Source organism: Onychomys torridus, chromosome 16 (assembly GCF_903995425.1).
Source record: "Onychomys torridus chromosome 16, mOncTor1.1, whole genome shotgun sequence".
In the NCBI taxonomy this organism is placed as follows: domain Eukaryota; kingdom Metazoa; phylum Chordata; class Mammalia; order Rodentia; family Cricetidae; genus Onychomys; species Onychomys torridus.
In genome coordinates, this window is record NC_050458.1 from 60,170,103 (window position 1) to 60,197,876 (window position 27,774).

Below are 27,774 nucleotides of genomic sequence, written 5' to 3' on the forward strand. Positions count from 1 at the left end.
CCAGTCCATACAAAATTAGAGGTCTTGGTGACTACTAAAGTACTGGGTATCTCTGACTTTTTTGCCTGCTCTTGGGACCCTTTTCCTCCTAAGGGGTTGCCTCACCCATTTTGTTTTCATTTCTTTATTAAGAAATTTTCTACTCACTCTACATACCATCCACAGATCCCTCCTCCCTCCTCCCATCCTCCAGCCCTCCAGCCCTAGCTACCCCACATCCCCACATCCCCCAAATCCAGGTCTCCATGGGGAGTCAGCAGAGCCCGGCATATTGAGCCTAGGCAGGTCCAAGCCCCTCTCCACTGCACCAAGGCTGTGCAAGGCATCACACCACAGTCACCAGGCTCCCCAAAGCCTGCCCATGTACCAAAGACAGATCCCAATCCCCCTGCCTGTGTGCCCCCCAAACAGTTCAAGCCAAACAACTGTCTTCCATATCTAGAGGGCCTAGTCCAGTCCTATGGGGGCTCCACAGCCACCAGTCCATAGTTCATGGGCTTCCACTAGTGTGGCCGGTCATCTCTGCACATCCTCCCATCATGATCTCAATGTCCCCTGCCTGCAGAATCCCTACACTCTCTCTCATCGATTGGATTCCTAGAGCTCAGCCTGGCACCTGGCCGTGGATCTCTGCATCTGCCTCCATCAGTCACTGGACAAAGGGTCTGTGATGATGGTTAAGGTATTCACTAGACTGGTCACCAGAGCAAACTGGTCCAGGCACCCTCTGGACCACTGCCAGCACTCCAAGGTGGATCTCTTCCTATTCCCATGATGTCCTCATGTATCATGGTATCTTCCTCCCTGCCCTCCCACTCTGTCCCTGTTCCAGCTTGACCCTCCCATTTCCCTATGTTCTCATCCCCCACTCCTCGCCCTCTGCCACGCCCCCACACTCACACCCAGTCCACTCATGTAGATCTCATTCGCTTCTCCTTCACTGGATCATCCATGTGTCCCTCCTAGAGTCTTTCCCTGTTAGCTAGCCTCTCTGGAGCTGGCCTCATCCATCATTGATGCAAGGGTTTGTCTGGTTTTATTGTGTCTTGTACTATATTTGGCTGATGCCTCTAGGAGGCCTGGCTTTTTCTGTGGGGAGACTGAGGAAATGGATCTTGAGGAGAGGAGCGTTGGGGGTACTGAGAGGAGTACAGGAAAGGGACATATTGTATGACAGAAGAATAAATCATTTTTTAAGACAAAAGAACTGTAAATGAAGAAATATCACATATCATATTGGTAGTTAATAAGACGATTAACTTGGAAAATAAAATTCTACAAAAACTGCTACAATTAGCAAATTAGTTAACAAATTTGCTGGATTAAGTATTAAAGTGCAAATTCAGTTGTAATAGATAAAGACAAAAATAAAATCCTAAATGATGCAAATTAAGATATCATCAAGACAGAATCTCCAAGAGTAAATGTAGCCTAAAATGTGTGAAAACTTTATAAAATAACTTTAAAATGTAACTGAAAGAAATAAAAAAAATTCTCTCCTATAAATATACAATGATCACCCCAATCTATATATAGATTTAATAAGATCCCAATAAATCCAAGCTGATTTTAAAATCTCAGTAAAATGTGAAAAAATACAAATACATAAAATGATCCGAAAAGATAAACTATATAGGATTGCCACATCAAAATTATAAATTATAAAACTACAATAATTAAAATTGTGTGACAGTGACTAATGATGCATGACTTTTAAGACATGGTAATTAAACTGTATGATGATTTTAGAAATATGTGAATATATAAATAACCTAATTAGAAGCAAGAAATAATGTTTCTTTTAGAAACAATCTCTTCTGTGATAAACTTATCTTTTAGCTCTTTAGTTTTTGGAAATAGTTTGTGGGAAAAATGCGGAAGAGTTTGGAAAGTGATTTTAAAAGCCCTCAAGAGCTGCCAGCAGAGCTTACTGGGATATTCTGATGAGTCTGGGAAGATTAAAAAGTACTGAGAGAAGTGTAGACCATGGAAGCCTAGCTCATGAAGTTCAGAGGGGAATAAGGACTCCAGCAACACTTGGGATGGGGACCGTTCACGTGCTTTGCTTGGTGAAGAATCTAGTGTCATACAGCTCTGTTCCTGAGAACCCGAGTGAAGCTGAATTTGAAGCTGATGGATTTCCAGAAGGCACCTGCCTAGGAAAGTATTTCCCCAGAGTCAGCACACAAAAAGCTCTTGCTACTGCGACTTCCCTACTATGACGGCCTTGAACTAAGAGCCAGAGTAAGAAATTCTTCTAGGAAGCTGGTTTCTTGAGGTGTTTTATCACAGTGACAGCAATGGTGGCTAAGACAGCAGGTGTCTCCCAAGGTGTGCCAGGTTGAGAATACATCATCTCCACCTTCTTCCCAAACTCTTGTTTCTTACTATCCTTTCTTCTGCAATGAACATCATCTTATTTCAGAAATGGTCCTCATTTCTTTCATGAAATTTAGATTGGTATATTACACAAGGAAACTGGAGACTGGTTTAATTATTTCCATACAAACACTGCTGTCACTATTTTCTGAAATTTCAAGGATGCACCTGTATACCTATATATTGTGATATAGTAATAAAATTCTCATGATTGTAATAAATGTATTGATATATCATTTCATTTGGCTTGAGAAGCAAAAATACTATCCAAACACTCATTTTTAATACTGACATGAAAAAGGAAATTTCTTTCTCTAATGAATACAATTCAGCAAGTAATATGTACTTCTATTCAAATTAGATTTAAAATCAATTTATTAATATGCCAGATCCTCAGATCCTACCCACTTCACTATGGGTAGGGATCTAAAATAGATATATAAACAGATTTATGGCCTATAAGGAAATGACTTGCTCACTGAGGAATCACTAAATTATTCTTTAGTCATGTATGATATATTATGTACTTGTTAATCTAAAATGTAGTGTGTGTGTGTGTGTGTGTGTGTGTGTGTGTAAGAGTGCTGTGTACACGGACAGGGTGTTCAGTGTCTGGGCATGTCTATATGGAGTCCAGATATTGACTCCGGGTGCATTTCTTTGCAGCTCTCCACCTCACATTTGAAGATAGGGTCTCCCACTGAAACTTTCATCATTCCTTGACCAGCAAGATCCCAGAATTAACTTCTTGTTTCTCCTAGAGATGGAGTTATAGTCATATACCAATGTATCCAGGTTTTCCACGAGTGTTGTAGATGGACCGAGGTCCACATGCTTTTGTCATAATCACTTTTTGTCACTGAGCCACCTTTCCAGTCCACTAACAAGCTACTTTTTTTTTCCGTCTAAATTAGACACTGGGGTCAAGCTTTTAATCCAGAGGAAACATAGGATAATCTAGGTGTACATTTACTTATTAAGTAGATTAAGTTGGTCTTGACTTTTAAAAAACATGGTAATCCCTTAAAAGCAAATCTACACATACATGGAATACTTTTATAGTTTGGGATAAACTGGGAGGGTGTATGTGTGTGTGTGTATGTTTGTGTGCGTATGTGTATGTATGTGTGATGTTCAAGAGAATGCACGAATATTCTTAATGTTCAGATGCTTAAATGGTTTTATAAACCCAAATGTGTACTTAAAATTCCACTCTCACAAAATACGGTAAAGAGAAAAATGAGCTTTCCCCAGTGGGGATTTCCATATTCACCTTCACCTAAACAACTGATGCTTGAGTGCTTGGAAGAGATTGGCCTCAAGTGACAGGGATGCTGGAGACACCAAGGACCCATGTGCTGTGCCCTCTGGTTTCAAACCTTCCTCTGAAGTTCACAGTCGGCTTTCCTAAGGTCCTAAGAGTCAACAGTAATCTAGTAGGAGACTGAGAGTCCTTGGTGGCTTTGTAGGAAACACATTCTTAAACTGCAGTGGACGAAAAGCTCAGTCACACAGGCAAGCTCAACATGGCGCTGTGGGAAGAAGGAACAGGGACTGGGGAGAAGACAGGTTCAGCACTACAGCACTGCCTTCTGATGCGCTCCACGGGCCACCATCACCCCTCCTGTTTATACTGAAGATGTCCTGAACTGCTCACCGAGTGATTTCTTGATGCTAGCAATGGTATTACCTAAGAGTTCCTAAGCAAGTGAAATGGGCACAGGGCACCCTTAGCCACGGAAACAAAAGCAACCTGGCCCTAAGTTCTATATGACAGAGAAATACCAAAAGGAAGAACGTCATTTTCAAGTTTTGATCATATACATTTGTGTGGACAAACAATTAGAAATATTGAATTAAAAAAAAACTTTCCCTATCATGTAGAGCATATTGATACCACATCTGATTTAATGGGCCATGTGATGTTATGGGAGAAAAATGCAATCCTAATGTCTTGAGAAGCAATAAAAAGCTAGAGTATGCCCAGCCCAACTTTTGGAGGAAGTGCAGAGTTCAGGATCCTCTTTTAAAACAGGCAGAAAGGGCAGCTGTTCAGACAGTGACTGGGAGGAGGGGCAGTGATGCTGAGCAGCCTGGGTTCGATGCTGATTCTAGAACTTATTGTAACTTCATAACTGGGACAGCACCTCTCAAGGACCCACTTCCTTATTTATGAAACAAGGACAGAAGTTGTACCCACTGCTAAACCACAATGAACAAGTGAGATTGATTCATAGTAAACTGCTTACAGAACTGTCTAACCCAGGAGAGGCCTAACCAAGGTTAAACCTTACAGTGAATACAGGGATCTCTCGAATGCCTTAAGAAACTAACAGCTACCACGGGCCTGATATCCAGAGATGCTCTATACTTCTCAGCCATTTATCTACCAAATCCTGATGACCCACCAACATGGCAGGCACCTCATCAGGCCAAAAGAGAGAGGAAAGGAGGCCCCGGGCAGGCCCTCAAAGAAGTACCCATTCTTCAGTTTCCTGAACTGAGTTAGAGCGACAGTCATTCTGAACCTGGGTTCTGCCACATCTTCCTTTTGCATCATCAGGCTTGTGTATGGGGTTGTCACACTTAGGTGTCCATGCGACTCTCCATTCTGGAACCTCTTAGAAATGAACTGCTGAAAAATCAGCACATTCCCTTAATGCGATTGATCAATATGGCCTGAACTCCACCCATCTGGAGATTTAAAAGATTTTGTAATACTTCTTTTTAAGTTACTGGCTAATGGAAAATGAACAACCCACTTTATTTTTAAAATGAAGAAAAACATGCACTTAAAGAATTAGGAATGAAAAACCAAGAACAGACTTCATTCACTTTTGCACATAAGTAAATTTCAATAAGGAAAGATATAATAGTTACTTTGAAAAATGTTTTATGTAGGGAATACAAATATTCATTTTAAAATGAAATGTAAACACAGTTTGAGTTGTGCATTTTAGAATATATTTTGTGTAAATATATTTTCTTCAAGTTTGACTACAAGTATTATGCTTAATACTTGAACGTTATTCATGTCTATAAGAAAAGAATAGTAGCCATTATAGTCGGAAGACTCAGAGGATGCTTAAGAAAAGTAGGTGGAGGTTTGATGAGGAACAAATTTCTGCAATAAAACTGCAGAGTTGCCCCCCATAAAATACAAACCAAAGAGGGAAAACGTGTGGACTCATGAACATGCTCAGGAGAGGAAGGTCAACACCACCCATGAGAAGACACAACAGCACGCTGTGTCTCAGCAGAGCAGTGCTAAACTGAGAAGTGCCATCCTCACTGCCATGAGGGTCCTGACAAGAATGTGTGGCCTGCATCATTCTCCTGGTTTGACATTGATGACCCTACAGGATGAGGGTAAGAAGCCTATCCTTGTAAGGCCACAGAGGATACTAGGTCCTGGAAAGAACAGAGTTGCTCCAGATTGGAGGAGATCATAAGGGATCACAAAGTGCAACATGTGTTTCTTTTTAAAAATAAGATATTTTTATATGGCCGGTCACCCCAGCCTCTAGGCTTTAGGCCCCGGGGCACAACCAGCACCCCCTTGCCCCCATTTATTGCAGCCCCAGTTGCAGGCCAGCAGGCAGGACTCTTGGAGGCAGGCCTGACTACCACCATCCCCCACTGGACTCTAACCTCAATCCCCCAAACCCACCCATCCTCCAAGACTGCAGCTGCTCCTTGAGATACAGACTCCACCAGCTCCAACTGAACCAAGTGAGTCTTCATCCAGTAACTGATGGAAGCAGATGCAGAGATTCACAACCAAGCACCAGGCCAAATTCCAGGAGTCCAGTAGAAAAGAAGGAAGAGGAATTATATGAGCAAGATCATGAGGAGGAAATCTAGAGACAACTGAACTAAGCTCAAAGGAACTCACGAACTTTAGACCAACAGCTGTGGAACCTGCATGGGACCAGACCAGACCCTCTGAATATGGGAGACAGTTGTGTAGCTGGGTCTGTTTGAGGGGCCCCTGGCAGTGTGATCAGGATCTGTCCTTGGTGCATGAGCTGGCTTTATGGATCCCATTACCTATGGTCAGACACATAGCTCACCCTTGATGCAGCAGGGAAAGGCTTGGTCCTGCTGCAAGTGAATGTACCAGGCTTAGCTGTTCCCCCATGGGAGGACTTAACCCTGTTGGAGGAGGGAATGATGGGTGGATGGGTGGGAGGGAGGTGGGGGTGGGGAGAGCAGGAAAAGGGATCTGTAGTTGTTATGTAAAATGAATAAAAAAGAATGACAAAAAGATATTTTTATACAATACGTTTTGATTGTAAATATTTTCATACAATATATTTTTATTGTATTGGTATTCCCCCACACACACCACTACCAGATCCTCCACAACTTCATGTTCTTTCTTTCTTTCTAAGAAATAAAAAGGAAAAGGAAAATAAACAAATTAAAAAAAAAAAAACCTAAGACAAATAATACCAAAACAAAACAAAAGCACACGACAAAGAATGAAAACATGTGCTCTTGAAAGAAAAGAAGATGCTGTTTAGATATAAAACGCTGGCTGGAGTTTGTAGATTGGTTATAGTAGGGTGTCGACATTGATTCCTACTTTTACCATTGCTAGTGTGTGTGCTGTGTGTGTAGGCATGCATGTTGTGCATTCCATGTGGAGGAAAAGTTCCCTCCTTCCACCTTTCCATAGCTTCCAGGGATTGAAGTCAAGTGACTAGGCTTACACAGCAAGTGGGTTTACCTGCTTAGCCATCTTGCGAACTCAACAATGCTGGTGACTCGATTGAGGCTGTATGCTGTATGTATATAGGAAAATGTCTGTGATGTTATTGGAATAAAAGATTAAGAGTGATGGAGCAAGTAAAGTAAAAATGTTACCACCTGGGAAATCTGGCAAGACATAAGGACATTTTATCTTGTTTTATAACTTGTAGGTAGGTTTGCAACTATTTCAAATTTTTCGTATAATAAAAGGAAACATTTGCCTAAGGAATCTATCATGGTTTGAATGCATGTGTGTGCATGTGAATATATATATGACTGAGAATGTTTATATTGTTAATATATGAATTCTTACAAAAAAGGAAAACAATGAAAAGACTATTTAGAATGATCATGTCTTAAAGAGAAACAAGTTATAAACAAATATATAAAACTTCAAATTCACAAGTACTTGAGGAGCTGATATTTTACAAATTGTAGTCATTTTCAAGATGCCATATTAAAAATATTTTGGATATAATTCTGTGTAAAACTGTACACAATGTAAACACATAGCTTAAAGTCTTAGTGTGTCAATGTGTCACGTAAGCTTAAAACAATTGCAAAATAACTCATTATAGTTTGCTTCAAATATGCTTCTCACCTCTGTTCTGGTGTTGACCGGGGCATTTTACTAGCTAACTAGAATGAACTGCCAATGGAAGTCAGCAAGTTACATGTATTGTGGACCACTCACCATCCTCAGCATTTTCCACCCCCACTACTGATTATTTCATAATGCCTACAGTTTTAAACAACCAAAAGGTAAAGAATAAAGGAAATATGGTACCACATGATTCATCATCTTTCAAACTGGTCAATGGATAAGTCGATGGCAAAAAAAAAAAAAAAGTAAACTATGAATGGCTTTAATTCTGCTTCAGCTGTGATAAAAACAAATCAATACATGGCTTCAATCACAAGAGAAAATGTAAGATTTTCGCTAAAAAAAAAAATCAATGGAATTCAAGTGCCCACATGATCAAGGAAGATATGATTTCTTAAGCAATGCAGAAAACATTAACCTCATTGTAGTAGAGATGACAAAATAACGTTTGACCTGGCTATTTAAAAAAGAACACACTAAACTACAGGGAAAAATAAAACATGGTCTAAATCAGTGGCTCTCAACCTTGCTAATGCTGTGACCCTCTAATACAGTTAGTTCCTCATGTTGTGGTGACCCCCACCCAACCATAAAATTATTTTCAATGTTAATTCATAACTGTAATTTTTTGTTACTGTTATGAATCATAATGTAAATATCTGTGTTTCCTAATGGTGTTGGGCAACCCCAGGATGGTCTTAAGTGACCCCTGTCAAAGAGCCCAAACCACTGTTCTAAATGAACTGAATTATATTTCTTTGATTAATAAATGGTAGAAAGATCTCTGCAAATGTTAATGAGTGATTTATAAAATCATTTTAAGAATCTGATCAAAGGCATAAAGACTATTTGAGTAGTTTTGTCTTCATGTCAGAAGACTTTAACAGATTTACAGTACATCACAATGACACTATGTGGTCATCTTGGAAAAGAGTCTTGAAATGCCAACGCATGCCTCACACATTAAGGAAAGCAGAATAACTTTGACAATATATTCAAAATGTTAATATACTCTAAGTTGAATAAAAAACTCCAACATTATTTTGCTTAAATAATGTGAATGAATGAACCTTTGATACAAAACAAAAATGTGATTTTTCTAGTAATATAGCAATTGATAACTCTTTCAAATTAGAAAATATCATACAAAGTAAAGATCCTAATTCACTAGCAGCCAACCTATAAAAGATCCTGGAAATACATCTAATAAAGTATGTGTGTACTCTTATAAGAAAAGAACATAAAATGTGAAAAATAGACAAGCCATAACCCTGGATAAGAAGGTTAGTACCATGAGAATTGAAAAAAAAAGTTAACACATTTAATCTATAAATGCAATATCATTCCAGTATAAGGCCTAGTCATGCTTGTACTGTAAACTAACAACTGATCCTAAGCTTCATAACCAGGATGGTATTCCAGACAGCAAAAGCAGATTCTTAAGAGGAACAAGAAGACATGAAGTATAATATACATTTTTAAAATGGGTACACTAAAATCCACATTTATAATAGGAAAATGGTTGCATATACTATATTGCTGGTACATTTATTTACTTAGTTAATAACACAGAAGAGAAAATAGGATTAACTTTTAACAGTAACATAAGATTTCATTTCATATGAAAAGGAGGAATTTAAATGACCAATACTGGGCTAATTACTTATCACTCTGGGGGAAGAATTAGATCTTCATTTCTTACAAATATTAGTGTGAAATCTAGGTAGATGTAATAGGGTATTAGACCTCATGGTAAGAAAGATCACTTAAAGTAGACAAAAATTAATGAGTAATGTACAGAATAGCAGAGAATTGTTCTGGTACTGAGTCAGAAGGACTAAATACCCTCAGATCAAGACTGTGTGGATGTTCTGTACACTGTCTAGCAAACAGCCACAGCACTGGTCCCCCAGGATCTGCAGTTTATTGCAGCAATAGAGAAGAGGAGGAGCTCATCACAGTCTGGAGTATTTGGAGCCTCATGACTGTTCATGGACAAAACAGGATAGAGACCTCGAACCATCCCTGACTAGGGAGGCATAGTATGATGTATGATGGAGCAGCTGGGATTACACAGCAAATAGTCACAATAGCAGTAACCATGTGATCCTTTCACTCACTTCTTCAGCACAGGGGGAGATTTGTGCCCTAGGAGATTATCTCTACATACTAAAACATAAATTTTGTTCCATCAGTTAACCTAACTTAACATGGTACTGATAGAAAATAGGCAAATGCTATTTGTTTACAAAGTCCCAAGTTCAGTTCTATTTCTCTAATGAACCACCCCACCTGCATGCCTCTCAGTAATGTGTATGAATGCAAACTTACATTAGAAGATTCATCACAGCCACCTCAGAATAGAGAAGGTATAAAATGCACATTAGAAATGCTATTGTGTTGGAAACAGATAATTATATCGAAACACTATTATAGGGGGAACAAGATTTGAGTGAGAGGCCTTAAATCATGTAGATCTTGGAGTTTGGAGTTTTAATTTATAAATCCCATTATCTTTAATGTTATTACTACACAGCCAAAGAACGAAAGATGTAGCAGCTTTTATGTCAACCTGTTAATTTTATCCACAATAAACAAGGTCATCTTTTAGTTCAAAACCATTAAGCCAAGTAAATATTGCTATCAAGTCTCATTTTTATTTAAGTCACAAAAGAAAAAAAGGCTTACTGCATATCAAGCACTCACAAGCACATTTCATCAACCTCACATGGGAGTGCATTCTTACTCTTCCAGAATGTGTAATAATTAATATTAAAAGAGTAGAAAAAATCATTTTTCACCTCAAGTTGATTAAAACTGAAAAAGATGGCAAACTACAAGACATTTTTATATTTATCTGCAAAGCTATTGCCACAAATTATCTCTATGTATGCTATGCATAGAGCATTCGAAGCAAGGAGCATAAATAACACTTGGATATCAGGAAAATTCTAAGAGCAACTTCATGAGAACCAGTTTATGTAAATCCCAAGACCATCTCATAAAAAGAGAGAAATCTCATAAGCTATAAAGAAGATAGGCCAGGTAATCATAACACATCTATAAAGTGGACTCTGTTTATCTGAAAGCAACTAGCTTTTGAAAAACACAAAAGAGAAAAACAGGTCTTTGGAAATTGCAGAGAAAGTTCTCATTTATTTTTTACTGACAAATCTATTTTTGCTTTTTCAGAAAGCCTTTACTTTTGTGTATATTTTTCTTCTCCAGTCACTGAAGAAATTGTTAGCAGCATCTTAAAATTATTGACCCGTTTTCTTTTTCTTTCTCTTTGAAATACAGTCTTCAGAAATGTGAAATGCCGAGCGGGCTGCGTTGACTGTCCCAAGTGTCTTGGTTCTTTCAGACAGGCGCACAGATCTGTTGGTTGTTTGTAGAAGATAAAGATAGCTATGCATACTCGGGAAAACCTGAGCCTATGATGCTCACGTAAACTTGTGCTTTAATTTTAATAGCAGCCTCCATTTGGACAATGCCATCTGAAGCCGGCACGTCAGATGGGCAAGTAAATGAGCCTTCCTTGTGGCTCAGAGGTGCACTGCCAGTGAGGACCTCATAGTTTCACAATTAGGCTGTTGTCTGGTGCGGTTTGCACACCGTGGTTCACTGGCACCTGCTTCCAGTTCTGAGATGCTCTTGATGGTCTTCCCTTCTTTCTTGTTCTTCGCTGCCTGTGGGTACTGCAGAATCCAGGGCAGGCCTATCAGTCCATGTCCAAACCAACCAGCTTGTGTGATTAGGTTTCCAGATGTGGAACAGCTCGTTACAGGAGTTGTTATTCTCAGAGAACTTGTCTTACAGCTGGTTTGATGCAGTGGCTGCCTGTTAGTGGACCGGATCGCTCATGCTGGAGCTAATGACATTTCAGAAGTGACTGGGTACTGACACATCCACACAGACACCTGAGCATTCCCCTAGTTCCGTTTTCCACCCCAACAGAAGCAGTGACAGATTTGATGATTCGAGGTCACAGACATGTTCACACTTTCTACCTTTTACTTGTCCCTTCATCTGTTGAATATTTATTTAAGCATCTAACTGTGTGACAACACGCTATACAGAATGGGATTTTCACGTTTAATATGTAACAATATACAATCCTTGACAGTAATGACCTAACTGTATAGCAGAAATGTGTTGTCAGTCATGAAGATTTCACACAAACGAGTTGAAGAAAAGGATGAGGAAGCCACATGGCAGTGGTCACCAGGTGCCAGGGTCGCAGGCAGCTCTGTGCTGCAGAATGCTTGGCACTGGTTCTCTGTACTGTGGAGATTAACTCGAAGACGTCATCTCAATGATCTCTGTAGAGACTATGCTGGTTCTGGTGCTGGCTACTGTGTGAGTGTAGCACATCCAGTGACAGGTTTCATTATGGGAGTTCCATGCATGTTTAGTCCTTGTTGCTCTTTTCCCACCTCCCTGACCCCACCCAATCCCTCTCCTACCTTCCTCTTTCTCCTGCACTGGTCACCCTTCCATGGTCATGTCATGTCACCTGTCTCCTGGGACTCTTGACAACACTGTCCACCTCTCCCCCATCCTCTTCTTCCCATGCCACAGTCTAGTATCTATTTGTGCATAGAGGCTAGCACATGAGAAACAGTAAAAGCTAAAGCTTGTCAAAATACAGATTTTAAAGCCCATGCTTTGTCACACTTACTGATTTCCATGTCTTACTAATTTCCATATCATAACCTACAAATTAATACCCACCAGCTCATGACATTCCAACTCTCACTAGACAGTATGTGCCAGGTCCAACACACTGCTGATGAGATGAGGTCTAGTTTTTTTATTGCACTCTTATTTGTAAAATGCCTTCCATGGGGCCAGTAAGATGGGTAAAGGTTATGCTACCAAGCTTGACAACCCGAGCTCGGTCCTCAGAACCTACCTACATGATGAGAGGAAAGAACAATTACTGTGAGTTGTCCTCTGACCTCTATAGGTCCTGAGGCATGTACATGCCCACACATTACATATTTAACAAATGAATGAATGAATGAATGAATGAATAAACAAATACATACATACATACAAAAGAAAATGTAATGTCTTCAGTGAAAAAACCTGGTTTCCCCAGGGATGACACTGGCTGGCTGGGAACAAGAATGGTCATAACCTGGTTGCTTTACATCAGTGGTTCTAAATCTGTGGGCAGTGACCCTTTGGGAGTCACATATCAGGTTTCCTGCATATCAGATATTTACATTATAATTCATAACAATAGCAAAATTACAGTTATGAAATAGCAATGAAGTAATTTATGGTTGGGGGTCACCATGACATGAGGAACTGTATAAAAAATGTCACAGCATTAGGAAGGTTGTTCAGTGTCTTGTGTGGAATTAATAGAAGTGTATACACATGAAGCATGCACACAATCAGCAGAAGTGTTCTACATCGGAACATCAAAAAGAAGGAGACTAACTCTGCCTGGGAATCCAATGTGAGAAGAAATGGATGGTGGGAACTGGAAAGGACAAGCGTAGCTTCATAGACACTTGAGTAGGCTTGGACAGGGAGAGAGGAAGGAGGCTGCACAGCCACAGAGCAAGCCAGCCTCTGTGCTGACACATACTCTCCTACTGCACAGCTCCACTTCAGTCTGTGTGCCCCAGAGCTGAGCCAGCATCTCCACAGTCTCCATCACATCCTGCCTTCTCCTTACTTCCCCGTGATAGTGATGGCTCACTGCAATTATCCCAGAGGAAGGGGACTACAGCCAGGATGGAGACAGCCTCATGGCATCTCTACTGGTAATGTTGTTGATCTAGTATTTGTTTCCTTACAGACACTCTATCCTCTAAGTCACGCAGCCCAAATCCACAGACACTTGCCCATTAGCTTTCTAACTGGCATGCAAGAGCGGAAGTCTCCCAAACTCACACGGCCTCACCCACAATCAGCACTCTGAACCTCTTGCAGAACACAGAAGAGTCCTTGCTATAAGAAACAAGAAAGGGAGAGTTGGACTTGTACCAGTCATTGCCAGATAGAAGTGACCTCATTACACAAAGAACAGCAATTAATATGGAAAACCAACACGTCACACAGCAGAAGCTCTTGGCATGGTCAATAGAAAATCTTGGTTGCACATAACTGTCCCATACATTACAGGCACCTGGGATTTTCTGGAGTCTACTATGGCAAGATGCCACCACATGGCATGACCCCCAACCTTATTTGCTGGGGCCATCACTACAGACACCTAGGAAACGGTCATCAGAAAAATGTCTATTGTCTGCGCATCAGGAATGCTGTCATCCTCTTCAACGTTTAGCCGAGTTTCTTCCTTTGCTTTATCTGCATGTTCACAGTTTTATCTGTTCCCATGGATACACCCACAAATCCACTTATAGGTCTACAAAACGATGAGGCTAAACATATGGATCAGAATTTAAAAGACAGGGGCTAGGAGATGGCTTAGTAGGTAAAAAATGCTTGATGTGCCGGGCAGTGGTGGCGCATGCCTTTAATCCCAGCACTTGGGAGGCAGAGCCAGGTGTGAGTTCCAGGCCAGCCTGGTCTACAGAGTGAGATCCAGGACAGCCACCAAAACTACATGGAGAAACCCTGTCTTGAAACACCCCTCCCACAAAAAAAGCTTGATATGCAACGTGAGAACCTAAATGAGGATCCCAAGCACCCGTGTAAAAACTAGGCATGGCCAAACATGAGCCTGTAACTCCGGTTGGGGGAGGGGGCAGAAACAAGAGCCCTGTAGCTTGCTGGCCAACAAATGTAGCCAAAAATGGTGAGTTCTGGGTTCAGTAAGAAACATTGCCTCAAGAAAATAAGGCAGAGAATGATAGTAGGCCATCTGGTACCTTCCTCTGCTATCCCTGTGTACATGCACATGGGTTAGGGGTATGAACATACAAATACAAGTATATACGACATATATATCACAAACACACACACACCCACACAGAGAGAAATGAGAAAAGAAAAAACTGTATAGTGAAAAGTCCATCGAGTGCTCGTTTAGGACATATCCTTGTGAGGTGGTCAGCAAACCAGACTCAGTATCAGATGAAGTGGGTTTGGATCCTGATGCTATCAGTAGATGGTTAGGTGATGCTCTGGGAGAGAAAATCAGCAGAAGAGAGGCCTGATGATTCCCCAGGAACACTACATTCATAGTGGTGCAGCCTGGGCTCAAGGCCCTTACCACAAGCTCTTCTGAAAAGTTCACAGCACCTCTGATGTGTGCTTGTCTCATCGGTGGGATGAGAATGAGAGTGTTGACCTTGTGTGATTACAGGGCTTCTGTAGACCTTTTTCACTAACATTTCAAAGGCTTTGTATGTATTTACAGATGAGGACACTAAGGTGCAAAGTGGGGCATTTGTATGCAGTCACAAAGCCAGTGAGTGGTAGGGCAATGAGATGCAGTCTGTTTCCAGGGCTATACTCTTAACCTCTACTGAATACTAATGGTAGCACACACTGAAGAAGAAATGCCTTAAAAAATAAGTCACATTTTACATAAATGGAAAGATATTCTATATCACAAATGTAGTATTAGTTTGACTAAAATGTGTTGATATTACAGACAAATATGAGGTGAATAAGCAAACAACCTACAGAATTAATACAGGGACACCAGAAACAGAAACCATGTAGAACTTAATACAGGAACACAATGAGCAGAGGGTGCAGTCAGAACAGGTTAGCACAGAAAGAGGGGTAAGGAAGGAACCTGGGAGTGGCCATCACACAGAACTCATTGCATCTGGAGGACGGGTGGTTGAGTTGTCAGTTTTCACAGAGAAAGAAAAACCTAGCAAGTTCATAAAAGAGAAATGTCCCTAGCACGGACAGATGACAAAGCTATTCTCCTTAGGAATAGTCTTCCTTTACATTGTGTGACTCATGGTCTCTAAAAGCCCAGCTGACATGGTCAGAGGTCCAGTGCCATAGACACAGGCCCAACCTCATTGTGGGTATCCAAAGAAAGGTCTGTGGCAAAGAGAAAGCTATAATAACTGTGTGGAGATGGGGCTCCCCACCTGTTCCCACCCTACCCTCAAGGTCCTAAGCAGGTCCCAGCTGGATGTCTGCATGATACTCTCCCCTCTAGCACAGGCCAGATCCCAGAGGAGAACAAGCCCCATGAAATTATCCTTTGGTGCTAAAGATGGAATGCAGGAAGTCCTCAAAACCTAAGAACAAGTGTACCTGAGAACCCTCCTCTCTAAATCTTTCTGTGTTTGTTCTTCTCATACTTCTGATTAAGTCTGCCCTTTGGTATTTGGGAAAGATTTGGAAAGTTTCAGACTGCCTAACCTCTAATAAGAATAAGTTATCTTTCCAAATCCGAAGAAGATCATTAATGCTATTATGTATCTAAAGCACCTCGGGTTTATAAACTTTATTTCAAAATTACCTAAGAAGGGGCAGTCATTATATCCCACTTTGCAGATGAGCAATTGGAGACACAGATAGCCATATGACGTTCCCGATTCATAGATAATATATAATAGGACTAAGAGTCAAAATATGAACACACAGATACTTCCCTTGTCAGAATTGTTATTCTTCAGGCCTGCATTGTTCTATGCTATTATTCTGTATTCAGGTATTATTCAGTATATGCATATCTGTCTATAGCTACCCATGTCAAGGGTATGGGTGACTCTCCTCACCTTTCTCTCTTTGGCCAGCTCCTTCCACATGTGAAAAAAAGTAGAAAGTGCTCATAAGACATCATTGTCATTCAATCCACACTCCTGAACACAGCTGTGAGTGCCGTGATTCACAGGTTAACTACATGTATATGATTAAAATTATAAGATCACTAAATTCTAAGCACAGCCACTTTCCCAAAGTGGATGGTGGAATGCAGTACTTTCGTGGGTAATGATCAGAAATTAAGAAGTATGTTTGCTTTTAACACTGAGGAAGATAGCCCCTGTGGAATTTAGGAACTGACAAACGTGTCTTAGAAGTGGACCTTTGTGTGCTCCCAACACGCTTCGATGCAGTGGTTTCCTCTGCTTTTAGGCCGAACTCCGTCTGCAGTTCTGCATAATATATACAACTCTGTGCTCTGAAGTCCCTCACGCATCTCTCATAGCAGGCTTGTGTTTACTGCTCTTCTATAGAGTAACGTAATCACACAAAGAAAATGCCAGAACCTTCACAAGCCCCACCTACCTGTGATCCAAGTGGTGGATGGAGAGAATAACTCCCGAATTTAAGTGGATCTGCTTCAAGGTCACCAAAATTGTGAACTCATGTTTATTTCTTAGCTTCTGGAGAAAGTGCTCAGCTGTAGCAGTGGGTGCTTTTATGCTTCTAGGGGAATCTAAAATTGAATAAATAATAAGCACACGTTAAGAATACACTAGAGTTTGATTTTATAAGATACAACTTACAAACAACACCTTTCTAAAAGCTTCATCAAAGAATAACTCATAAATAACACATTTTAGCTTTTCATGGTAAATCCCCCTAGTAAGACCTTATGCTGTATACAACACAGGGCACCACAAGATCACATGAGTTGATGCATATGTTTAAAAAAATCTCTTTTTAAAACATGTCACCTTTGAGGGGGGAGATCAAAGAACATGCCCAGTAAATGAGCGCTCCCAGCTCCCAACTTCCCTCTTTACACAGTTTCTCTGGCCTATTACCATAACTACATCAGGAACAAGGGCAAAGAGATGTGTGTCCTACAATAAGACCCAAGCGACCGGCCACTCTACAGCCAGGTAGCTTTTCTGACATCTGAGAGAAAACTGCATTTAAAATCCGTGTGCCTCTCTCTCTCTCTAAAGTGGAATCTTCAGCCAGAAGGCTCACTCTAAATAGATTCTTGAAAAGATCAGTGAAATTAGTCACTCTCAGCCTTCTGTGCAGTGGATGAAACAGGAAGATCAATTTTGCTCACCATATTTGTTGAAAGAAATACGTAGGACTTAATTCCACCCCCCCTCCTCCATGGGCTTATCGAAAGCCCAGCCCAACCTAAGAAAAGAGAAACTTTATTCTGCACTTTCATATGGTTTGGTCATGAATTCCAAACTCAGAACCGACAAGACATAAGAGAAACAGAGTAGAGAAAGCAGTGGGGCTGAACGGTCAGCAAAACCCTCTCAACCAAGCACCCGACCACCATAAGCATGAAGCTCTCTAATTTATACTGTGTGCACAGGACTGATGTGCATCAGAAAAGAAGTCTGTTGGGGTCAAAACATTCTCATCTTTTCTAGGTGAAAACAGGATCAGGTAAGTAGTTCCCAACAGGAAGAATGGAGTTTGGAGAGTAGTATATGTCCTGTGTCGCCAACCCACAGTTACTTTTCACCACAGACTCATGTGGAATCTACTCAACACTGAGTTCAGAGAGGCTGACAGTAGACGGGTGGCTGTCACTGCTGAGAGAATAGGGGAAACCAGGACATCCTGGATAAAGCTTCAAAATCTTATCTTTACAGGATTAATGCATCCCAGAGCTCCGGTGTGCACCATAGTGAAGAGTATGGTTATTAATACTCAATTTCACACTTACTGGGAAGAGATTGTAAATCTTCTTACTATGTCAAAAAACAAAAAGGCAACTGTATGAGGGGATGGGTAGGTTAGCATGATTCTGATAATTATTTATCTGTATACAAATACTAGATTTATTTGTTGCCCACTTTAATGTCTCAGTTAGAAGAATTTGACCACCGAAGCAAATAAGCAGTCACAAGACTAGCTCCCCACTCCCCCAGCTTTTGGTAACCACATGTACTTGCCACTACATAACAAAAACAAATTATAGTTTACTTTAAAAATCTCACTCTGTTAAATGTACATGGGGAATAGACAACACATTGATTGAATACATAGAGACTGTTATATCCACATATTTTTAGGAATTTTTAGTACTTCTTTGAAAGAAGTCTTTGGAATTTTGGGTAGGATCTCACTGAACCCTTTGGTCATTTGGGGTGATGGGGCAGTACAACAATATTAATTATTCAAATCCTCATGTACATGATATCTTTCCATTTATTTGTGTTGCCCTCAATCCTTACAACAATATTCTTTAGTTTTCAGTGTGCAAGTCTTTCATTTCTCCAGCTAAATTTATTCTCAATACTTTTTTGTAGCTATTATAAGTCAGAGTGTTGTCTCGATATCTTTGTCAGATAGCTGATTGTCAGAATATGGACACTCTCAAGTATCTTCAGCATGCCAACAATAAGGTTAAGGAAGGGATTTATCTATCTTACAATAACAAAAAATGGGTAAGCATTATTTCCTTCTTTTCCAATTAAAAAAGTATCACAGCCATAGTCACCAAGAATCAAAGGGTCTCCACATACTGCACTGTGTAAAAACTTAAATTAATTTTCCCCATACCCTGACAATGAAATTATCATATGTGGATTCAATTATAAATATCATCTGCTCCCAGATACAGAACAGCTGACTGATGCTTCAAAACTCACCGGTCTACTATTTTTCAGATGTTAGCTGCACCCTATTGCCACTTAAATTCAGATGAGAAATACACTAACGTGGGTCTACTATCCCATCCCATCCCTTTTGCTCTACTTTCAACATTTTCATAGTGTAAACTGTAAGTGTAAAATAATGGCGATGATTTTAAGAGTCAAGTTTAACAAGTTTATTAACACTGTATGCAGTTTGCAAAGCCTTTAAACATAAACAATCCCGTTTAACCCTCAGAGCACTCTGTAGTGCGTGGGAGGCTCAGCTCTGTTTCATTATAAACTGCAGATTAGAGACAAAAACCCAAGATGACTGGGGGTCATAGCACAGTTATCCCCAAATCCATTCATTTCTGTGACTGTACTGCATTTCTAACTGTCAGAAGCAATCCTGGCCACACACAGGAACCAACCCACCTAATTCAAGTGGCAGATCAAGGACCCCACTCAAGACGAGTTGCTTCCTATGGTTACACAACAGAGTTCCACCACATCATGGTGATTCATACTCCAGGGATGCAAAATCCTCTTTTAAGTTAACTTTTACAAAAGCATAATGTCCAGATAAAACTTTTCTCATGATCTCTGAATTAACTAGGTTTTTCAGAACAGCAGCCAGATTCCTACAATAGGCCCTCTCAGCTACATACTAAACTAAGCTGATCTAAACTATTGTGATGTGAATTGAAATTTTAAAACAAAATGATCCTTAGGAAAACAGTTTTCAAATAATTGTACATTAAAAGGCTCTCTGCATAGAGAGACAGTTTTTTAGTTTGATCTGCTTAAGGGGCCCCTGGCAGTAGGATCAGAATCCATCCCTGGTGTATGAGCAGGCTTTTAGGAGCCCACTACCTATGGTGGGACACCTCATACAACCTTGGGGAAGGGGGAGGGGCTTGGACCTGCCTCTACTGAATGTACCAGGCTCTGGGGACTTGGAGGGAATGGGTGGTGGGTTAGGTGGAAGGTTGCAGGGTGGGAGACCATGATAAATGAAGATCACGTGAGAACAGGAAAAAGGAAAATGCTAGAGAGGCCCCTAGAAATCCATAATGATACCTTCATTGTAGACTACTGGCAATGGTCGAGAGAAAGCCCAAACTGACTTAGTCTGGTGATCAGATGGCCAAACACCCTAACTATGTGCTGGAACTCTCATCCAATAACTAATGGAAATGGAAGCAGAGATCCCCAGCCAGGCCCCAGGTGGAGCTCCAGGGGTCCAAATGGTGAGAAAGAGGAGGGACTGTATGAGCGAGAATTGATGAGACCAAGATTGATAAAAGCACAGGGACAAATAGCCAAACAAATGGAAACACATGAATTATGAACCAAAAGCTGTGGAGCCCCCAGCTGGATCAGGCTCTCTGGATAAGTGAGAAAATTGAATAGTTTGAACTGTTTGGGAGGCACCCAGGCAGTGGGACCGGGACCTGTCCTTAGTGCATGAGCTGGCTGTTTGAAACCTTGGACTTACACAGGGACACTTTGCTCAGTCTGGAAGGAGGGGACTGGACCTGCCTGTACTGAATCCACCAGGTTTAAATGAATCCCCAGGGGAGTCTTGATCCTGGAGGAGATGGGAATGGAGGGGAGGGGATAGGGGGAGGGTGGGGGCGGGGACAGCAGGGGGGGAGGATGGGGGAACCCATGGCTGATATGTAAAATTAAAACACAAATATCCATATTAAAAAAATAAAATTTGAAATAAAATTTTAAAAAATAATTTAAAAAACTAAAAAAAAAAAAAAGGTTACTGGGTTACCTGGGATTAATTTACCACAGTTCAAGGGACAGGCAATGTCTACTGATACCACAATGTAATCTACATGTATATGATCTTCATTACAAGGATAACAGTCAAGAACGAGAAGCCACACTCCTAAGAGCGACTCTGACATTCTGATTCTCATTAAACCCACAGCAACCTCAAAAGTTTCTTCCAAACCCAAAACTAAGTATAATTTGGACCGATACCACATCAGCATGTGTGACTTCATCACACGGTGATAAGAAGCATTAATAGGATGGGTCAGGAGCACAGGCAGTAACTGGCCAACTGAACAAAAACGAAGGTCAGATTCACTGCCTGGATCTAGCTGCTGACTGCTGGACCTGACTCGAATCATTTGACCCCCACACTGAAATTTTCACTCATAAAGTAAAACAAAATGTGTCCAGAATGTGAGGGGCCCACAATTAAATGCCTCTAGAATTCAAACCTAAAGTATTAAAATCTTACATGTAATAAATATTTTATTCCATTGTTTTATTTTTTATTATTATTAGTTTGAGTGCCTTTCTGGAGCGTGTGTATGAGCGTGTGCACATGTGTGCATGTGTGTGTGGTGTGTGCAAGAATGTGCATGCCACAGCATATATGTGGTGGTCACGGGACAACTTTATAGAATAGGGTCCCTCTTTCTACCTTTGGGAGAGTTCTGAGACTCAAACTCCGGTCCCCAGGCTGGCATGACAAGCGCCTTTACCTGCTGTGCCCTCTCATAGGCCCATCTGTCTCTTTTGATCTGATTGGATGCTAACAACCATGGTTTGCCTTACCATTACATTTTATAAATTCACAAATTGTGTTTCTTTGAATTATGTCACCTATCTTATACATACACAATTTTGTTGGCACTAGTAGAAAGATTGTTTTCAAAAAGAAATACAATATTTATAGGATCAAAGTGGTACTTGTACTATAGATCATTAAAATTGTATTAATATTTCTTCATAGAAAGGAATAATGGGTGGAGAGCTACAACATGGTCTCACATGCCTACAATGGGAAGGTTATGGATTGTGCAACTGTGGATTGCACAAGCAGATTCTAAGAAAATCTTTGCTGAGTAGTCAAAGAGAGAGACCACGGTGCCCTGCCAATTATGCAGAGGTGAAATGCTGAAAGACACAATTTCATCTTCCTCTTAATAGGCCTGTTTGACCTAAGACATCAATTTGGAGAGTTTTATTCTTCTATATTTCTTCCTTAATTATAATAATCAAATTATTTCTGAGTAACAAGACACCAAAGTCACACTTATCATGATTAGCCACCCTATCCAAATTAAACTTCATTTTTTCTGTCATGATTATTCTCACTTTAAGAAAGCAAACAGCATTATAGAGTACCAAAGGACATTACCAAGTGACAAGAAATGCATTGTAATCATCTTCTCAGTCCAGACTTTATGAAACTGAAAATCTGTCCATTTCTGCCCTTGATTACCCCTACCCCCCTTTCTGTCTCTTCTGGATTCCTCAGACAGAGGAATCATAATGCTAAGAATAAAAAATAAAATAGGAGTAGATTTGACATGAACCATGTCCTCTCAGAAATTCAATAAGAACTCTGGAAATTTGTCCATCCTCTGAAATAAATCACTCTCAAACCCACTGGGTTGGCACAGTCTACAGAGCTCTGGCTTCTGTCTCAAGCCTGTCCCTCTGCCCTGCACACCCAACCACGTGGTTGAGACTTTAATGTTCTGCCAGGTTCATGCCAGACATGTGCTTCATTGCCCCTTTGGAATGGATGAGTCCTGCTCAGGTCTCAGAGTGTTGGGTCTGTAGAAGGAGGCCTGCTGGACGCCGAGACACAGGACTAATGAGCTGTTCCAACACCTTTGCACCGCCCCAACCCCACTGCTGCTATCATCATCTCAGCTTCGACCCATCACAGTACCTTCTTAAAGTGTTCCCACCAGGGGGAGTTTTTCTTTTTGGTTTTTTGGGGGTTTGGAGGTTTTTTGGGGGGGGGGGTTGTTTGTTTGTTTTGTTTTGTTTTTGAGACAGAGTTTCTCTGTGTAGTTTTGGTGCTGTCCTGGATCGCTCTCTCTGTAGACCAGGCTGGCCTTGAAACTCACAGAGCTCCTCCTGGCTCTGCCTCCCAAGTGCTGGGATTATAGGCGTGCGCCACCACTGCCTGGCGAGTTTTTCTAAATGAAACTCATGATTTAAATGTTGGAATGAGCCCTGTACAAAGTACAAAAGATACCTACTATCTAAACTTAATTCTTCATTCACCTTGCTTGAAGCTATCCCATCACCAGTGCTGGAGATTCACTCCCAGAAGTCTCTGTTATATTTCTCATCTCTGTGACAGCACCAGACACAAAGGAAGGCATGATTTATTTTGGTGCATGACTTTACATGATATACTCCATTATAGTAGCAGGCAGTGCTTGGCAGTGAGAATGTGGCTGAGAAGCTTCACCGCCTACAGTTCCATGGAACAGGAAGCAGATACAGGACAAGAAGTCCGAATGACGCTCTTCTTCTCAGTCAATCTCAACCTTCCTAATGCTGTGACCCTTTAGTATAGGTGCTCATGTTGTGGTGACACTCAACCATAAAATTATTTTCATTACAACTTCATAATTGTAATTTTGCTACTATTATGAATTATAATGCAAATATCTGCTTTGAAGGATATCTGATGTGAATTCTGTGAAAGGGTCATTTGACTCACATAGATGTCATGACCCACAGGTTGAGAACCATTACTAGCCAGGCAACCCAACCCCCACCCACCCAACTTTCTAAAGGCTTCACAAGTTCCCAGAATAGTGCCACCAATGGATTCCAGTGGCCAAACAGATGAACCTATGGGTTATTTTATATTTCAAATATAACACCCACCAAGCTGGACTAGTCCCATTTTGGCCTAATTTCCCCCACAAAGAAACCATTTCCAGACTAAGCATCACCTTGGATTTTCTGGCAACTTCACTGATTCAAAAAACCTTTACTTGACATTTAGTATGTGCAAAATACAGGCTACATAGTTTTTCCTTGAGAATTCTGCAAATGAAGATTAGTAGTATTTCAACACCATGAGCTGACTGAGTCACTGTGGCTGACTCTGAATTGCCCTCCAATAGGAACAGCTCTCCTCCCCGTCTTAGAAGTAAAATCACCTACTTTGGTGGGCACGTGGCTACTACTTGGAAACTGCATTATTCCCTATCATTCTTTGCAGCTTACGTGTCCAGGTGTAATTCTGCCCAATGGACTGTATGCTAACAAAAACAGATCACAATCCTCTTTCATGATAAAAGGAGACTAACCCCACTCTCCTTTCTTTCCATTCATGATATGATGAAAAGAGTCTATGTCAATAAAGATGGGCATCTGAAGTAGAATACCGACCAAAACCTTGGTCTTCGGACAATCTCGGGTGGAAGAATTGCCATCAGCCCAGGGCTACCTGTTGATCTGCTACATGAGAGAACAATGAATGTCTTCCATGTGTGAGCAATGCATTTTGTGGAAGACCTGAGACTGTTCCCTACATAATACATCTTCCCAAATGTCTGATTCATTCAGACATTCCACTGGAGTATCATTCTTTAATGATCAGCAAATTTTCTCTATAAGGCCAAAGAGTACACATTTTTAGGTACTGCAGACTATAAACATGTTGGCTGTGTAACTCTTTTTTAAAATTATTTTTACAAAAATAAGCCCACAAAAGTAATGTTAAATCACATCATTGACTGACCCTTGGCAGCAGTGAGTATAATTTCTCATTTATAAGATGAAGTATTTCATATCTTTAGTTGCTTAAGTTTGTTTAGGAAGGAAACCTAAACCCCTGGATAGGAGGTTTCATTCGAGGATTGCTAGATGAGCAAACAGGAAAGAGATGCAGCGACATTGCTTAGTGATATGTTGCTGTCACTGATCTTGATAGGCATGAGTGATACTTAAAACTAATTGTCAGCTGGACAAGAACAGATTCATCCAGGAGACAGATCTCTAGGCATGTTTGTGAGGAGCTTATAAACTGGGCTGAGATGGGAAGTGTCATGCCCATGCATGTGGCACTTCTTATGGGCTAGGATACGACCTAATACAAAAAGGTAAGTGAGCAGAACATCCAGAACATCCCTGTTTTCCTCCTCTGCTTCCTGGATGAGGAAGCAGTGCACCCATCAGCCCCTAGCTCCTGTTACCACGTGCTCTCCTCACCATTGGCTGTGTCCCCTTGAACTGTGAGTCAGAGCAAACCCTTCCTCTGTAAGCTGCTTTTATGATCCCATCAGAGAGATAAATAACCAAGGCAGAAACTCACAATGAAGAAGAGCCTGCAGCTGGCACGAACCTGAACATGTGGTTCTTCCTCCTATGAAACTAGTTTGATGGAGGAGTTTAGAACTTCGGCCCTGAAAGTCTCTAGACTGCTCTAAGCAGAGATCAGTGGGTTAGCCTGATGAAAAAGACCAGAATGCTGACAGAAATGTGGACAATGGAGACCTGGCTCATGAGGTTTTAGAGGGGAACAAAAAAAAAAAATCTATTAAGAAATTGACTAGAAACTATTCATGAAATATTCAGCAAAGGACCTGTCTGAGGCCCTGAGAACTTTAGTAAAGCTGAACTCTAAAGCGAAAGACTAATTTGTTCAGTGAAAGAAATCTCGAGACAGGATCTCATTTCAGTATTTCAGTACTGTAACAGTTACTGCCTGACCTCACCTGTGTCAACAGTGAGAGGAAGCCAAAAGCAGAACAGACAGATATAAAAACCGTACAATTTAGTGAGAAAAAGAGTGTAAGTTTAAAGTTACTGACAAGGTAGTTCAAAAGCAGCCGTGATTATGAGAGAGATTATTTAATTATGTGGAGCTGACAAGGCAGTTCAGAAGCAGGTGTGATTACTGAAGAGATTATGGCGCCATTAAAGAGACGCCTCCTACTCCATAAGAGACAATACAAAAGACAATCTGAGGGCAAGACTCTACCTATCAGGGCTACCACGTATGAAAATGCTCATTTGTTTGATAAGAGGAAGCATAAACTGAGAGTTCCAGCAAAGGCTCTCCTTGCCTCAAAGTGGCCACCCAGGGAAGTGTTTCATTTCTTCCCAGAGTCAGCCTTGAAGAAACACACTCTCTTGTGGCTGTGATCCCGTCAGGGCCAGGCTACCCAGCGAGCTGGTAGCAGAACTTGACATCATTGTTCATGCAGCACTGGTTTTCCGGGTATGAATTGGCAAGACTGAGGGGACCGTGGAATCCTGTGCCGAGGTTGAAGAAAACCAATTAGGGCAGCAACACGTTGCATTCTTTGAGGAGGTCCTGAGACGCCACCGCTTGCCTCTGTAAAGGTGAAGCTTAAGTTGCAATGGAAACCCCAGAAAGTTGGAGATTCCAGAACCACAGAAGAACAGCATGGAAGTGCAAGCATGGAGTGGGGTCAGGAAAAAAAAAAGGGGAGTGCTGGAAGGGAGGCACGGCTTGGTGTTTGGTTTATTGGGGCTCTAGAGTATACCCTATAATCAGCTGGCTGAGGAAGAGAAGACTGAGGCCTGATTTACTGGTAGTTCTGTACACCATGCAGGTACCAGAAAAGGACATCTGCAGCATCAGAGCCTTTTTTTTCTTAAGTTTAGTTGGTTTTTTGTTTGTTTGTTTGTTTTATTTTTTGGGTTTTTTTTTTTTTTTTTTTTTTTTGGTTTTTGGTATTTTTGTTTTGTTTTACTTTGTTTTTTGAGACAGGGTTTCTCTATGTAGTTTTGTGCCTTTCCTGGAACTCACTTTGTAGAAGAAGGCTGGCCTCAAACTCACAGAGATCAGCCTGGCTCTGCCTCCCGAGTGCTGCTGCTGCCGCCGCCGCCGCCGCCGCCGCCGCCGCCACCACCACCCACCACATCAGAGCCTCTTTATGGGACAACCATGAAGGACATTGATGGAGAGAAACCCATACAGTGGCTAGATCTTTGAGAAGTACACATAGTCATACATTTTTCTTGAAAGGAGAAATGGACTAATATGTGATTATGTATTGATTTCCAAGCTATATCTACTGGTTTTGCTGGATTGTTGGGGCCTAAAAGGGAGCATGATTGGAAAGTTAGTAATAAATACATTTGGGGAAAGCCATGTGGATAGACCTCTCATAAAGGAAAAAGATAGGATGATGCTTGTGTCTCATACCTGGAAACCCAGTACCATGTGAATAATGATGTCAAGCTCTGCTACCAGCTTGCTGGGTAGCCTGGCCCCACTTGGATCATAGCCCTATGGATTCTGTATTTCTTCAAGATTCACTCTAGCAGAACACTTCCCTGGGTGGCTATTTTGAAACAAAGAGAGCTCATCAAACTTTACGTCAGTAGAAGAGAAGTGTTTTCCATAAGGCTGTGTTTTTCCATAATGCTGGCCCTTAACCAGCATTTAAGGAATGACATTGTTTCTTCTATATCTAGGATTCATGGGTCCAGGAGTGAAAAGCTGGAGACAGGAATAGATAGTACTGTTCACCATTAACCCTAGTGACCTGCTAGGAAATTTTTTGCTTCCTTGTACCATGCTGGCCTACAAATTTTGGTTTCAGAGGGTAGAATGTTCCTTCCAGAAGGCACAACAACCACTCCATCCAACAGGAAGCTAAGACTTTTTTTTGGTCATTTTGGGCTCCTGATGCCTTTGAGTCAACAAACTAAGAACTAATAGTGCTAGGGTGTGCAACTAATCCAGATCATTAGGAGGAAAAGACTGCTTTTCTAGTCTGAGTTGTAGGAGGTACTTCAAGGTGTCTCTTGGTTGTTTCG

At 41.0% G+C, this 27,774-nt stretch overlaps 1 protein-coding gene across 2 annotated transcripts in view; it reads right to left on the reverse strand.

The window, feature by feature from the left end:
• Nell2 (neural EGFL like 2) overlaps positions 1-27,774 on the reverse strand; it is a 286,357-nt gene that overhangs the window by 207,623 nt on the left and 50,960 nt on the right. For both annotated transcript variants that reach the window (XM_036208219.1, XM_036208218.1), the window contains exon 4: positions 16,922-17,072. In XM_036208219.1, the coding sequence (XP_036064112.1) occupies positions 16,922-17,072 (151 nt within the window). The remainder of the gene's footprint in view (positions 1-16,921; positions 17,073-27,774) is intronic.